Genomic DNA, 16485 nt, shown 5'->3' on the forward strand with positions numbered 1-16485 from the left:
CATTCCCAAAGAACGTTATGGAATTGGAATGGGTATTCTAAGTTATGGTATAAGCAGGTTAATGCCCTTCAAGGTGTCCAGTTATCAGGGATTAATGGACTTCGCAGAGGCAACCAGCCTCCACTGACAGTTGAGGCCTCCATTACTCCTTGATAATTGGACACCTTGCTGGACATTAACCCTTACTGAAATGATCAGTTTTATCAAAGTCATACCTGCAAAGGTAGCAAAACTGGGTTTCTCAAAACCAATTCCTGAAAACGTATGCATGCACAAACAAAAACCAGGATACTGAAAGAAATCAATATAAACCAGGATGCTAAAGTCCATACACACAGCTAATGTCGCTTCTCCCTCACTGGCCAATAAAAATCAAGAAAGGGCAGGATGTCTGATAACAGGGAAAATCAAATCGGACTCGTCCTTTCGAAGGTTTCCTGGTTTACAGCTGCTGCCTTTGTCAGGACAGGATTCCTTTTAAGCAATTTTGAAAAATATCTTAGTGCAATTATTTTGGCTCGTATAGCAAATTTGATTTGAATTCTTGTTCTATAGGGAATGATCATTTTATTTAATTCTTATTTTTAATAAGAAAAACACGAATAAGAAAAGACAGATTTTTCTTCAGACTGTTCTAGAAAAAATCAACACTTGAATGATGTGAAGGGAATAAAATCTCAGCTTCAAAATAATGTTTTAAACTGTTTTTTTGACCCCCATTTCATTTAATGAAATACTGCACTTTTTGTGGTTTGAAAATTGCAGTCATCCATCATGTGATTTAATCTTAATTTCCGTTAGATGCTCAGTCTTAATTCCTTTACATATTCTTCATGTTTTCTTTTCACATGCAACTCTTCTAAAACGATGTCACAGATGCTACCAAGGAAAGCAGAAGTCAACTTTGATGACCCTGTAGTAATGAATGATGTGACAAGCACTCAAAAATGAAGCACTGCCAGTGTTAAAACCCCAGCTGTGAACACAGGCCTGACAACATCAGGAATTCGCTACGTTTTAATGGAATTATCAGGCACTACACTAACCTGATAATCCCTTTGTGTTTACGCTGCTTACATTTAACTACTAGATAATTTGAAACCACACTTTCTTGTTCCCCTCCTTCAAACTCACCTTCTGTGTGCCCAGTTTCTTCTCCACGCCCCCGGCCAGCCCTCCACCTTTACTGTCCTTCCAGGGGTAAAAGTTGGAGCGTGGGGTGGAGGGGGTGGCAGAGCTGGAGGAGGAGGAGGAGGAAGAGGGCAGGCGGTGCGCTGAGGGTTTGGAGGAGGGCGAGTGCTCCTCCATGCTGCCCCCCTTGCGTTTCTTCACCAGCCCCTGGTGCTCAAAGCTCCTCCCACTGCTCTGCCCGTGCAGTCCTGAGTCCCCCACACCGGCCCGGCTGTGGGAGTTGTTGGTGGCAGAGGACGAGTCTGGGGGAGATGAACGGCCCAGAGGAGCGTGTGTTCGTCTGTAAGTCCAGACCGCTTTGGCGGCTGGTGAGTGGGATTCCGACGGGGACGGCTGGGGGCGGGGTTTGCTGCTTGGGGAAAGAGTGCCATTGGTCTGTCCATGAGGGAGCGGAGAAGAAATGGAGGGTTTAGAAGAGGAGGATGAGGACGAAGAGGAAGCAGTTGAAGGAGGCCGACCCCGGTCCTGGAGGAGTATGCAGTTCCTGTCGGGGCCTGAGTGCTCACCCTCCTGGGACGGGGCTTTGCGTTTGCGGAGCGCAGCAGCAGCAGCCGCCTCCTCTCGAAGCTTCAGCATCTGTTTGCTAGGACGTCCCACGGGGTTCTTTAGTTTCCCTGAACCCACCAGACGCCCTGCAACAGGTTTACTGGGAGACACCATGTGACCACCAGTGATGCTGCAGGCTCCACTTCCCGAGTTCTCTGACGGTGCGGCTGTGGAAGGTCTCCCTGGACCACGACTGGAGGAGGAGGAAGAGGAGGATGTTTTAAGAGAGGAGCTAATGTGACTTCCTGTTCGTATCTTAGAATGTAATGAAGAGGAGGAGGGAGACGAGGAGGTGATGGTCTTGGCTGCAGGTGGTGGAGATTGAAGGTCTGTGGCTTGAGGTATTTTCCTGCATTGAAAAAAAAAATGAATCAACAAAAACAGCTACCCAACACAGGCCAGAAGTGCATTTCAAATGTAGACACGCCTACATTATATTGAACAGTAGTACAATTTGCAGAGAATAATGATATATTTAAAAAGTTTCCCTCAACTGAAAACATACAAATATCAAGTAGCATAAAAATACCAAACTAGAAGGGTGTACTGTACTGCTTTCAAAATAACTTTATATTTTTCAGAAACTAAAAGTTTTTCTTTCTTTTTGGAAAATAAAGGTCCTTCTACAAAGTGAAAAGTGGCCCTGCTATAAACTTAAAGGACATCTGCAGGCGTTTTTATGAACTCTTCAAGCACTAGTTAATACAAAAACAATTGCAGCCTTTCATGGATTATGTAATCGCACAGCCTAACATTGCAATTGTAATCAATATTTGATTAATCATGCAGCACTGATAAAAACATCTTTTAAAATAGAGCTTACTGATCTCCAGTCACTATCACACCGACTGAAGAGCAGAAATAAAGGAAAAGAAATATCTGCCTTGACCCTGAAAACATTTAGGTAAATCAAAGTCCAAATTAGGACTGATCATATTTGAACAATATCTAATCCTGATTATTTTGATTCATACTGCAAATTCAACATGAAATGCATTGAGGAAAATGAGCATTTTTAGGTCACTCATTTTGATTCAGAAAAACATACAAAAAAAGTTGGACTTTGCTGTAGGGTAGGCATTGGTGACATGGCTGAAATATATCACTGGATTTTTCTTGCCCTTTCCAATAAAGGTATTATATCCCGGTATTACAAAATCAAAATTGATAACACATTTAAATGCATTTTCGGGTGCTACAAACCCCCTCATCCTAATCAAGCCTGTGATGGAATACTGAACTTAAGTCTGAGCTAACAATACTTCATTAAGCCTCTGTGTTCACTTTTACATTGCTGAACCTGTCCTTTAAAGCTTCACTTCTGTAGTGCTGACAAGTGTTAAGCTGCTATTGACTATACCATATTTCCTATTGGGAGTGTTTGCAAGAAGAGCACTTGAGAAATAATAGCAGCCACAGACTTTTATTGTGAATGGACTGATGCAGAAGTAGTGTGTTTATCATTAATTTAACTTTACTTAGACAGCGGTACTGGTGACATTATGTGGCTGCAGTGTTTAAAGCTACCTCACTAACTTTGTTTAATGCCACAGCCAGTGTCTTGATCTCTTCAAAGACTGACATCAAAGGAGTTTAAACACACCTTTAAACAGTTATTAAGCAGAATCACTACAGCAGTGGGCTTAAAAACAAACTGAGATAACGTTAAAGCCCCTGATGGGGACAGATGTGCTCTGCAGAGCAAGTACTGTTGCTATGTTGAGGTTATTACAGATATCAAACTTGGGGAGGAAAAAAAAACGTTTGACTGTTTTGACTGCACGTCAAGTACAGCAGCACAAGTGGGTGATGCTCAGCTAGTTGCCTGGCCATTTGTAATGCCAGAGTAAAACATGCTGCTGACTGGACTCAGACTGAGTGGTTGACTGTCACTTATCACTTTGCTACGCTAGCAGAAGCATCCGTTATGCCACGCATTGCCAACCATAACTCAACGAAGGAATTCAAAACGGCAATGACAGCATTGGCTGAAGTGTTTTTCATTATTCACCCCCATTCCTAACAATTTAAAGTGTGAAATTTAGTAATTTGTTCATCCTCAAACTTTACATTATGTATTTTAAGGACTGAAGTTCTAAGTCTGAACTACATTGAAATATCAGTATCAGCTAAAATTATTTTGTAACTACTGACATATCAGATACGGGCAAAACTCCAATCGGGCAAAAACCAAAATATCATGAATGCCTCGTTTTCATCTTACTGTAAATGTAATATGAACTGCTGTATTTAAGGGGATGATCATTTTTGTGTAAAAAAACATTCACAGTAAGAAGGAAACCAGGACTTTTTTGTAAACTATTCTACAAAAATTGGCACTTCCATTTTTTGCATGATGAACAGGGCATACAATCTCTGCTGCAAACAAACTAAATTAGACTGGTATTTTGACAAACATTTCAGGTTACAGAAACATTACACCTTCAGAGATTGGAGAACTACTGCAATAATCCAAATTTCGATTCATTGCTCAGCCTTAATCTGCATCTCATTATCAGGAACAAAAATCTTCAAATTACAAGATAAGGTGTCCAAAAATGTTTGTCTTTGGTGGGCACAAAGCACCCTCTTACCAACCATCTACCCTGGAACAGATTTCTTATTTTCTAGGTTACTGCAGGGATCTGCTGGTCTGAGATTTCTTCTTATGCTGGTGTAAAGGAAGTCAGTCAATATCAGCTGATATTTAGTGAAATCAGTCTTTATCTCACTGCCAACTTCTCTGACTCCTCACCACTGCTATTCTGGGCAGCAGGACACACCATCTGCTTCATCCATCAGTGACTAAGCACCGAGATACGCTCATGTTCACTGCAATTCTTACCAATACAGAGCATCTGATCGAACTAGCCCTCAAAAATGACAAAAAACGACATTTTGGAGACAAAATTTTATAAATTCTCATCCAAAGTTTTGTTTTCCTGCAACTGAACTAAATATTAAAACAAGAATTTAAAGAAGGAAATATAAGTTCTTTATTCCTTGTTAGACCCTCAAGACACTAGGGCCACTAAAGCATAATGTGAGCAGAAAATGTGTGTTTGGGTTTCTTACTTCCAAAGATGGGCGCTGATGTGCTGCTCCAACATGCTGCTAAGAGCCGACCTCAGGTGATGAAGTCTCCTGTCAAAGGTGTAGATGCCGTGACCCAACGCATGGCTGCCGAATGAGCACATCTAGAGAAGCGAGAAAATGTGTTAAACCCCGTTACAGCCCAGAGTTTCCTGTTGTTATCTGTGCTAGCTTCAGAAAGCTCTGATGCTTCATATCTAGATCTGTGGTGGCACATCATGTTGTATCATCACATTTCAATGCTGTCTTGCCAAATTCAGCGTTGTATTTTTCAGTAGCACACCATCAAAATGTATTCCTTTGGAAGGAAATTGCTATGCAAACTGAAATGCTGAGTCAATCTCTTGTCCCTATCTGCATGTGGTCCTAACTGTACTATTTTTTAATCAAAAAATCTTATTTGTTACAAAATATCTGAAATGTGGGTCCCAATTTGTCATTCAGTAGTTGATGGTAGGTCCTGCAGCTCCACCAATTGAAAGCCACTGATTTAACTTATTGCACAACAGGTTAAAGAACTTAAAAGTCAACTGAGATGTCAGTTCCTCTTTTTCTTCTGTCTGTTTAACTGACATGTTCTGGTGTTTGGGGACGAAACGCAGATGACAAAACACGTTGTTAGGTTTAAATGCAAAACATTAATTTATCTATGCAAACTTAAAATTAGAGATGGGTATGAAAATTGGGTAATGGCATGGTACTGGTACCTATGCATCTAATACCTTCCCTACCCACGAGTCCAATTAAAAAGTGCAAATTATGTTATCAGATTGATGCGCATTTGTTTTATTCAGGAAGAGTGCAGACTTCTTCTAATCATTTTGCTGTCTGGAGCAATGCGTCTGCTCTGCCTGTGTGTTTCTACAAACAACATAGTCACAATGACATGTTTGCAGTGCATGTATACAACACCAGTGTATATATTTTGTTTGAGCCTCTTACATAAAGAGGTTACACACATTTTCCTTGCTTGTATGTTTCACTGGCATCTTTTTGAGATGCATCTCTGATTGATTTATGATACTGAGACCGTTGTAAGTTGCCGTTCAGGCACCTGCATGAGTTGAACATATTGATGTAGCACCAGTATTGGAAAAAAACAAAACGATACCTAACCCTAGGTAAATTCAAGTGAAAAACACTCACCGCCAGTGGTCTAGGATGTGTAGCAGAAGAGGAGAACTCGACATGTTCCTCAGTTCCTTCTGCATCACTTTCGTCACTTGAGATTCGTCCGTGGACAAGAGGTGAGGGAGCTCTGAGACTCCCCTCATCCTGCCGTGGCTTTTCCTCCTCTGGGGTGCTCTCTGAAGCAGTCGTGGACCGACTGAAACACAAAAATAAAGAGTTTTAAAGCAAATGGCATGCTTATACAGAAAAATATGCAAAGCCCATTGATTCCTAGCCTTATTATCCTACATTAATGGCTGTGATATCCTTCGTCATTTAAACCCAGGTACAGGAACAAATGAAGACGATAAGGATTACATGACCACGCTCCATATCTACAGTCATTCCTAACGTAACCTATTGATACAAGACTGCATCATAAATATATCTCAGAATGTTTCCTTAGATGCTGACACTTATAGTGCATACACAATGTGTTCATATTTGGATTGAGCACTTCATACACATGCCACATATTCACACAGTTTTAGGCAATTAAACACTGAGTGGCTAGCTTTTATCTCAGATTAACTGGTGCAGCTCTGAGGTTAGCTAGCAGAATAATACTCATCAGATAGTGAATACATTTAATAATAACTGTTAACTTTGTAAAACATGTCAAACACCAGGAAGGCTGTAGATTACAGCAAATATGCATGTGTCAATAATGTTTAATTTACTGCATATCATATATCTATGATTGGTGCACATGGAGGATTAAGTCATGTTGTGCAGGTCTATTGTGGACGAGTTGACAGAGAGCATCGGACAGTATGAGTGAGTGTGAGAACCACAGAGGACTGAAACTGCAAACAGCTATATTTAGGTGATTACTTAATGGGGGTTTAATAATGAGCAGAGTGAAGTGTGTAAATATTGAAAACTCAGTTTATTATGATTAAGTCATTAATTGTTTAAGTTCAACACCAGCTCAGGAAATTCTTAGCATACAAAGGTAAGCTTAGTGAATATGACCTCTAGCTTCTTTTTTTATCTTAACCACTGCCGAATACCTAATTATTGGTTTGATGAGAAGATGTTTAAAAAACTGGATTAACTGCTTTGGAGTGAGAGGGCAGTGACAGTGGAACTGTTTGAAACATGATGTTTCTGCAGTTTCAATCAAACAAAATATTTAAATGCATTATTTTTAGTTTTTATGAAGACAAAGGTTTGTAAGTGTCTGATAAAAAGCTACTCATAGCTAAGTACAGGTTAAGTTAAGGGTGCTTGTTAATTCAAAACTCATAGTTTTGGATATGTTGAGATCATAATTACTGAACATAATCAGTAACTGATTATACATCATCATCAATATCATCACATGCTTTTACCAAACTTAGCAAACATTCCTTACTTCATCATACTGAAAATTTTAAAATGCAAAGTAATACATGAAAGGAAGATGCAAAAAATATGAATATATAATAGCAAAAATGCCAAAACCTACAGATAAAATTAACACAGAACAACATGCCACTCGGTTATCATTTAATCTCCATTATTTTGTGTTCATGGTCAACATATTAACGGATATATAAACTTGATTATTCCCAGCCCTAAATAAAGTTCACTAACCTGAAAGCAGGGAGGCTGGCCAGGGGTCTCCTGCAGTGGGGAGCCCCAGCTTGCTCCCTGGGGGCCTCTGGGCTGGGGGACCGTCCAGTGGAGGAGCCTCCCTCCAGGGATTGGGCCCCTTTCTCACGAACCTTGGTCTTGAGTTCTGCAACGAGCTGGTCGAAGTTCTTGCTGCGGCCCAACACCTTCCTGCGCTGGTGGATGGAGTGGATCTGATGCATAGAAAACAACAACGTCAGTCACCATTTCATTCTAGTTGACAAATGATTAAATGGTTAAAAAAGAGAACTGTGACATGCTTCCCTGTGACATGATTCCAGCCTTATTAAAAGTTAACTTGCTTGATCAGCTTCTTTCTTCACCAAGCCACAAAAAAGTTATTAACACAACTAGTTGCTCTGTGCTGCTGTAAAGAAAAATAATCTATAAGATTTGGTTTTATGATCAAACCAGTGTAACATTTAAACTATGGTATAACAGTCATACAGTCTTACAGGGTATTTAAAAATATTACTTTGATTTAACCATGAATAGCTGAAGGACTGGCCAGGGTTGCGAATGCCCATGGCATAATATATATGCTGCTCTGATTGGCTTGTAATGAATGTGACAAACAGAGAGTTTATCAAATCACCCTCTGGAATTATTTCAATTGTTTTTTTCCTTCACAAACATCATATATTGGTGGTTGTCCAGATGGATGTGAAGTATTTCCCATGCAATGGGTATGTCAAACAGTCTATCTAGCACAAGGGTTCCCAAACTTTTCAGCCCATGACCCCCCAATAATTGCACAAGAAACCGGGGACCCTAAAGGTGGTTAAAGCATACAATGTTGCACAACGCATCATGCATGAATGAAATTGAACTTTTTCTTTGTTTCCTTGGAAAACATCCTGCAACCTTCTGCAGTGTCCCACAACCCCCCTTAGAGGTCCTGGCCCCCACTTTGGGAACCACTGATCTAGCATGCTAGGTTATCTTTGAGTACAGTCATGAAGAAATCTGCTGAGTAATGTGCTCATGTTTATTAAAATGCCTTAAGAGTGTATGTCAATTTCCAACAGCATCATCTCTTTCTTTGTTCGAAGACGTTCTGATGAATCTCAACTGGTGGGTCAGGACCCAAAAGTTGGTTACAGGGCTGTTTTCAGAAAAAAATGATGGCAAAATATGTAGTAGCCCAAGGCTGACATGTGCCCTTACACTTTATTTCTCTCTGTTTTGCAGGACAGGTAGTAAATTCCAGTTGTTTTCTTGAGACTTTGACTTTAGCATCCTATTATCTCTGATGGAACTATCTTTAAGAAAGTTGGTTTTGCTATAATAAAGTCTTAATTTATTGAAACGTTTAAAACATCCGCCAAAATTGACAAAATAGACTGACGGAAATGTTTTTATGAAAGTCCTCCTAAAGTTTTGGCCCGCCTCTTTGGTCAGTCATGTTTTGTTCCATCCAAGGCCCAAACTGCAACATTTTCTATTATCTCTATTTCAAAAATTTTAGAAATTAGGACCCCGGTTTACTTTACAGAAGTGGTGGTTAACCACCGCTCTAAACCAACCCTAATCTGTCAATTTAAGACCCTGCCAAAAGGACACACAATTTAGATGTTCCCACACTTGGATGCCACTTGATGGCACTGTGCTACGGTCTTCCTAAAGTCATACTGTTAGGGACACAGCTCAGATAATATCAGCGTGATATCGCTGTAGGTAGTCATTTACATAGTGATTTAACTATAGGTATTAGCAGTTATCAAAATGTCTGCTGATACCTACAACCAATATATTATCGGTAAATATCAGCCTATATTGACTGTAAATTACATCCATGTACAAATACATTTATGGATTTAGGCAGGACCAACAGATCTCCTTCAGATGAGGTCTTCTTCCATGTTCATCCATCCTTAATTTATCCTTATTCTATATGGATAAAATGTGTTTTAAGGACCGAAGTTTTAGGTCTGAACTAAATTGGTATCAATATCTGTATCACTAAAACAAATTTAGAAATACCGGCATACAGGACATCTACAAAAATCCATCATTGTGTATCCCTTATAGCCTTTAAGGTTTGTGAACACCTATAAATCACTTCCTGCACCCCTGAAATAATCGCCAAGTGTCCTTATTGCCTGTTTTTGAATCAGTAAAAAAAGCATTCACTAAGATGATTGAATGGGACGTTTGTAGAGAGTTGTACTCTGCACACTTTAGGTCACCTTGGTCGGCGAACCCACACCCCCCACCCCCCCAGACACTGGTCTGGGGGCAAAAGGATGTAAGCAGCTGACTAATAGAAAGAGACGTGCTGCTGGGAACAGGAGCAATGTAGCTCTTAGAATTACAGGTAAAGAAGCACACAAAGCAACCAGAGTGGGATATTTTCTGATATTTTACAGCATTAATGCTCAGAAACAACACATCAACTCGTCACAAAGTTGCAGCCTGTTTGTATTGAAGTGGCGCTGCTGAGTGTCTCTGCTCTGCCCTCTGCTTCTCTTACAGTCACACAGAAAGGAGAGGTGATAAAAGGTGATGTCTGCTGGTCATTAAGTCCCGACGAGTGAACTTTTTTCCTCTCACCTCCGTAAATAAACGCTGCAAGCTGCCTGCTGTATGTTCGTAAATGACACAGCGCGGGCTGGATCAAGTGATCCTGTTAATAGTTACCGTTACAAATTAATGAAAAACAATGATCTGAGGTTATTTTGTAGGCTGTACGAGTTTACAGAGTTACCGCGCTGGGATCACGAAGCTCAAAGGCAGGTGCGCGCTGATCGTCTCTCAATTAATGATATTATATAGTAAGACGTGATGAGCCAAAAATATATATTAATGCTTCCATAGGCTTGTTACGTTCATTTTAGGATCATTTAGAGTACCAAGCAGGTGCAGTGAGGAGCCTGGATGGATTGAATTAGTCCCCAAAGAGGTAATTTTTTTTAATGAACGAAATTTTTTTTTACCTGAATGACCAATTGATTAATTGGTGCCTGGGTGCGATTTTGGTCGACCACGTTTTTCTTTGGTTGACCACAGCCCTAGATATTTGGGGCAAGATTAACAGAATTCAAAATCAGATATCCAACCCTACAGCCAACACAAAATCATGTCCATTAAAATGGGAAATGAAAAGTAGAAATGACTTGATTAAAGTCCTTGTAGAGAAGAGAACAAACAGCCACGCACTGCGTGTCTGTTCACCTACAGTTCAGGTGTGAGATGCAGACTATTTTTTTTCCTGCCTGTTTGTCCCGTCACTCCTGTCATTTCCTGTTAATCAGGTCATCCTGTCTCTGCTCGGCTGGATGTGGCCTCTCACACTCACTTCCTCCTTTACAGAACAGCCTCCATATAAGGACTGTTCCTGTGCTGGGAGCCATTTCAGCTCTCAGTATCAGCCAGAGCTGATCAGCTCATCTCTTCTCATCTCACAGTCACTTTTCTTCACCCAACTTCTAACTTTCACAGCAACTTTTAAAAAGCAGTTAACATGCTGAGAACATGATAAACCGCTGTACACAAAGGCTGTGTTTCAAAGGTACTTAACATACTATGTGTTTTAAGATGATACATTATTTTACACCTGATAGTTTTTAGTACCTGTCCCAGTATGCATGCATAGCAGGGAAAACGTACTGACGGGAGCATGTCTGTTATGGTAGCATGGACATTCTTTGCGCTAACTGGTTGGTTATATGTTGAACGGTGAAAAAAATGGACCAAATTTTCAGCTCTGTACCTTTTGTACATCACTTATTTTTTTAGTACAAATGCAATGAACACTTTCCCTTTGGCTTATGGTGTTCTCAAAGGCAGAAGATAATGCATCTTCTGCTATGCTATCCAGCAACACTCACTCACTTCTAGATCAAGTCTGGCATGGAAACTGCGGGACATGCACAGAACACCCGGTCCAGTTTGGGTCCTGAGGTGAATGCATGCAAGAAAATCCATCTCACACTGCATTATCCAGGTGTGTTAGTGCCACTTCAACAAATATGATTGATCTACACATTAAGCTGAAAGTTGCCAGTTAAAACAGTCACTCATTAAACTGTAACAACTGCTCTCCTGCTGCCTCTAACAGCCTTTTTCCAATGTCAAGTTTCTGATGAATGAATCTTTATTTGGCTTTTGCAATTCAAGCATAACTATTTTTTTTTAGTTTGAATTTTTTCTCAGTGTAATTGCATCGTTGCAGGCTAATCTACTGACTGTGACTGTGGCTTAGTAGGTAGAGTCGGTCATCTTGTAACTGAAAGATGGCCGACTGGAAGGTTGGAAGGTCTAGGGCTCAACCCCAGCTCCAGCTGTCACGTGTTGTTTTTGTCCTTGGGCAAGTCTCTTTATACCCCAATTTGCACCCACTGCTCCATTGATGGCATGTAACTGTGTGGATGCATGTTAATGAGATTAGCTAATGCTGATGGCCAATTCGTTGTAGTAGCCTCAGCCGTAAGTGTGTGCATGTGGAGTGAAAGGGTGTGAATGGGTAGGTGTGACCTATGGTGTAAAAGGGCTTAGAGTAGTCAGCAGATCAGAAAACACACCAGCTCATGTCCATTAACTATTTACCATAAAACTGAACAAATATCAAGCTGCATTATCTATAACACATTATACTGAGCTTTTAAAAGTGGATTAATACTAGCAGCTTTTTAGCATGCAGCAGAGTGGAGAACAGCCTGAAATAAGCTCCTCTTTTTAACAAATACAGAATAGGTTGTCAGTCAAGCATCAGTCTAAATGAAAAATCCATACAGAATCAAAATCGAACCTCGAGAGACTGTAGTTACATGGACTTGAGTATCCTGGTTTCTTTCAGGTTTCTGTTTATGCATGCATATGTTTTCAGAAACTGGGATAATCCAGTATCAGAGATTTGAGAAACCCTGGGTTGCTACCTGGAGAGCTTTGAAAGAAAACTGTGCCATGTGTCCTGTTTTCTGACAGCTGTAGTCTACCTTCACAGGCATGACTTTGATTAAACTGTTCATTCAACTTCAGATACTTTGAAATATTTTGGATGTGTGGCGGAGAGACAGGTGCTCTGCTCTGTCCAGTGAGAATGAGGAACAATCAGGCTGCTGTGTCTGCAGTGGATCAGTTCATGTGAGCTGACGGGGTGTTTTTTTCAGCTATTAACGAACCTATAAGTTACAAAGAGTTCAGAGCTCTGTGTGCAGTAGATGAGAAGACTCGGTAGACATCCTGCTGAGTCTGTCAACACAAATGTAGAAATGATAACTCTTCTGGTGTACTTTTCAAAGTAAAGACATACTTAGAGCAACCCATGAGATAATAATGCTTTTATTCTGAAGTTGTTTCTGGGAGATTTACTTCATAAGTTAAATCACTTTCAGGATTGTTTACCTCTTCCTTAGCATCTCTACTAAATGTTCTTGGTTCTCTTAATATGATCAAAACAGGAATATGGCTCATAACTGGAACACTTAAGTCCATGTAAATATTGAAAGATTAATCCCCTAAATGCATTACTCGTGGCATCTGCCTTTCTTGGGGCAATTCATTTTCTTTAGTTCATCACATATTGTGATATTTGATTTGACTATCGCTCTGTAAATTCTCAATTATCACAGAATCCCTATGCTTTGATATCACTGTTATGAGGGATGCAAAATATTGGACGTTTGATAATATCCAAAATGCTAATATTTCCAAAGTCCTTTTAGCCGATACAGATATAAATACAGATATATAAATGTAGTTTAGACCTAAAACTTCAGTCCTTAAAGAACACTAATGTGTAAGACTTTAGCTGACTGAAGCCTGCTGGCTGATGTACAGGTCATAAATATTAGCAGAAATGTTCATAGCTGCCAAAACTGATATCATGATGGTAATATCCTGTTTCCCTAATTGCTACTGTGGGACCATGGGCATATGTGATCATAGTGTATCATGAGTTACCCTGAGATTTAAATTCCATCATCTATGTCTTACAAGTTACCTTTCTGTTAACTTGTGTTTGTGTTAGATGTCTACTAAATTGGCTGAACAAACATTGGACTTCTGAAGCTTTTACTGAGAGAGAATGATGAAAAGGAAGAAGAGAGAGAATGCGGGGGCATGAGACTGTGAGCCAGAAGAATCAGTGTGAGAGTTGGAGTGTTTTTGAGCTTACATTGCATGTCAGGAGGCGAGTGCAGACCTTCTTCCTGTCCGGGTCAAGGACGCCGCAGTGTTTGTCCAAGTCGCACTCCCTCTCTGAGGAGACACAGAGAGGATTTCATCAACAACAATACACAGTAAACTAACACTCAAAACATGCCAGTATCTTTGTGCTTCTACCTAAGGCTTTTTTCTTTAAGATAAACACTTTTGTATACCTGAGGAATTTATTATAAAAGCAACCTACTGCAGGTATTTTTACCACTTAAGCACAGCCAAGAATTCAGACGTTCATCAGCCAAGATAGTAAAACGTTTCAGTCTTGATTTACACGCAAAACCATGCCTACATCTTTGAAGTTTTAAGTCTTTTCTCTGCTGCATTAAGCTTATGCCAACAGCAGTTTATTAGAATCAAAGCAGTTTTGTCCTTGAGTGTACAATGTAGACAAAGACATAAAGACTGACACTGATGCTGCCTCTAACATGCATTTGCCATACAGTTTTTGTGGCACAAGGATTTTAATATTTCTCCATTTTGCACCTTCTTGTGTCCTCCCTTCCCAGTCTTTCTGCCAACAACTCTAAAATTCCTCACAGCATCAAAAAATACATCTCTTTGAGAAGAGGCATGGAGTGAGAGAAAAGGCTACTCAGAGGAGCGATGAGCAAGGATATATGGAGGATGTTTTTCCTTTGTAGAAGTGTCTTCAACCCCAAAGGTTTGCAACATATTGCCAGGGTGCACAGACTATTGTATAAAAATTTAGTCATGTGAAATGTTTTCTGTCACCCATCTTGATAACACAAGTAAAACTAAATAGACACAATGTTGTTTTTGAAAAGATTTTAACCCTACGTGTCTCTTTGATTTATATGGTTGCACAGACAATATTCAAACACATTAATCATCATGAGCACTGTTATGGTCAACTGACAGACCACTTAATACAGGAGTAAGCTAGAAACACAATAAAGAGATAAAACAGCTGTGCCACACTTCATATCTAATTAACTTAGGTTTAAGATGACAGCTCTGTAGCACACGTCTGATAGTGTTAGATGCCTGTTGCTTTGATTCCTCCGTCTCGTGCCTCTTCCCTCTTCCTTCCCTCCTCCGCTCTCATCTCAGGTGGGAGAGACTGAGAAACAAGGAGAGGAGGCGCGGAAAGTAATCCAAAAAAACTGAGATATTGAAGATGCTTCATAGTGTTCAGGCAGATATTTGCACCAACAAGCAGACAAAAATGACCACACCATCGTATTATCATCAGACTCCATGAGGCTTCAGCAGCAAACAAAACGACACAAAAAGGCTAAGCCTGATTTAAATGTTGAATCTATGAAATACATACGCAGCCATTTTGTCAAATAAACTTAAAACAGATGAGAGGTTATGGCTATGATACCCTAAAGAGGTTTTAAATCCTGCAATGTAGTATTATTGTTGTATTACAATGATTTTGTACATGATAAGCATTTGAACCGAAAGATTAAATGCTTAAAGTGATTTTTTCCTGGACAGCATTTTCTAAATATAGAAATCACTTGGAATTATGATTCCAAATAGAGATGCCCAGATTGATCGGGCACTGATCATTAATGGCTAATTTTCATAAAAAAATATGGAGTTGTTATAAATGCTTGTACTCCCTAATCTGATTACCTGTGAATAATACTCTGGTGTCTGTGGTTAAACTGCCAGAATTAAATACTTTGCACATTAGCACTGTAATCAAATATAAATGAAATCTAGCACCTTCAACTGTCTGCTTGAAAAACTCTAAACTTGGAGTGGTAAAATCACCCAAACCTGGTCGTAAGTCGTGTTAGTCAAAAATAGTGATCCAGTGTTGAAATCAATGTTGATAAAAGCTAGTTAGCAAACTAAAATATGATGCGTTTAATATTTGGCTACTAAAATGACTATCAGGCAAAAGTAGACCTCTGCAATAAATTGATTTTGTTGATAAATCATTGTGGAAAATGTAGATAAAAACCTACGTTTTTTTCTTGAATTCTTCTGATACTACCCTGCAGCTTTGCCCAAGTTAAGAATAGGATAGATATATTGCAAAGGCAATATCAGGATGAAAAATATTTGGATAATTTGCACACTGATTCACTGACCAGAATGAAGTCACTTACATACAGTTTGTTTCAGAATAAAGCCCAAATAACAAAATTATTCATCTAACCTACTGTAAATATGGTAATGTTGCCAATTACTAACAGGACTGTTCCTGTTCTACCTTTTCTTCAAATGGCTCAGTCTTTTTTATGGGGGATGGGTTTATTAAAATAACAAAGGTAAACTTTGTGCTTGACAGAGATATATATTACATTACTTTTGCAAAATGTTATTGATCAAATAAGAGCAAAACTTCATTCATGTGTTTTCTAGCAGTAAAGACAAGTGATAAAAGCTGTGGATTAGGTTTGGTGTGAAAAAAAAAACCTGACTTCATCTATAAACCATACTAGAAAGCACTCTGCAAGGGTATAAAAACATCGTCATGTGTTCAAATATAACTAAAGTAGCTTAAGATTTTGGTAAGAGAGCAGAATAAGGTTGTTTGGCGGTGTCACAGTTGCACAGTAAGTCAATGTACTGAAACTTCTAATAGGCTTACAATATTTCAATAATTCTGTTACTTCATTACTTTGGACCAGTGTTAATTTTGTTGACTAAAACTAATTGCCGACAGCCTTTTATTCCATGACAAAAACTAGACCAAGACTAACAAAAATAGATATGTGATGA

At 39.5% G+C, this 16485-nt stretch overlaps 1 protein-coding gene across 1 annotated transcript in view; it reads right to left on the bottom strand.

Moving 5' to 3' along the window:
- The window catches only part of atxn7l2a (ataxin 7-like 2a), a 33365-nt gene that overhangs the window by 4871 nt on the left and 12009 nt on the right, over positions 1 to 16485 (bottom strand). Inside the window, exons 5-9 of the mRNA XM_041815592.1 lie at positions 13736 to 13818; positions 7579 to 7790; positions 5977 to 6157; positions 4813 to 4934; positions 1135 to 2086 (exon numbers count right to left, since the gene is read on the bottom strand). Coding sequence (XP_041671526.1) covers positions 1135 to 2086; positions 4813 to 4934; positions 5977 to 6157; positions 7579 to 7790; positions 13736 to 13818 — 1550 coding nt within the window. The remainder of the gene's footprint in view (positions 1 to 1134; positions 2087 to 4812; positions 4935 to 5976; positions 6158 to 7578; positions 7791 to 13735; positions 13819 to 16485) is intronic.

This window comes from Cheilinus undulatus, linkage group 3 (assembly GCF_018320785.1).
Source record: "Cheilinus undulatus linkage group 3, ASM1832078v1, whole genome shotgun sequence".
Lineage (NCBI taxonomy): Eukaryota > Metazoa > Chordata > Actinopteri > Labriformes > Labridae > Cheilinus > Cheilinus undulatus.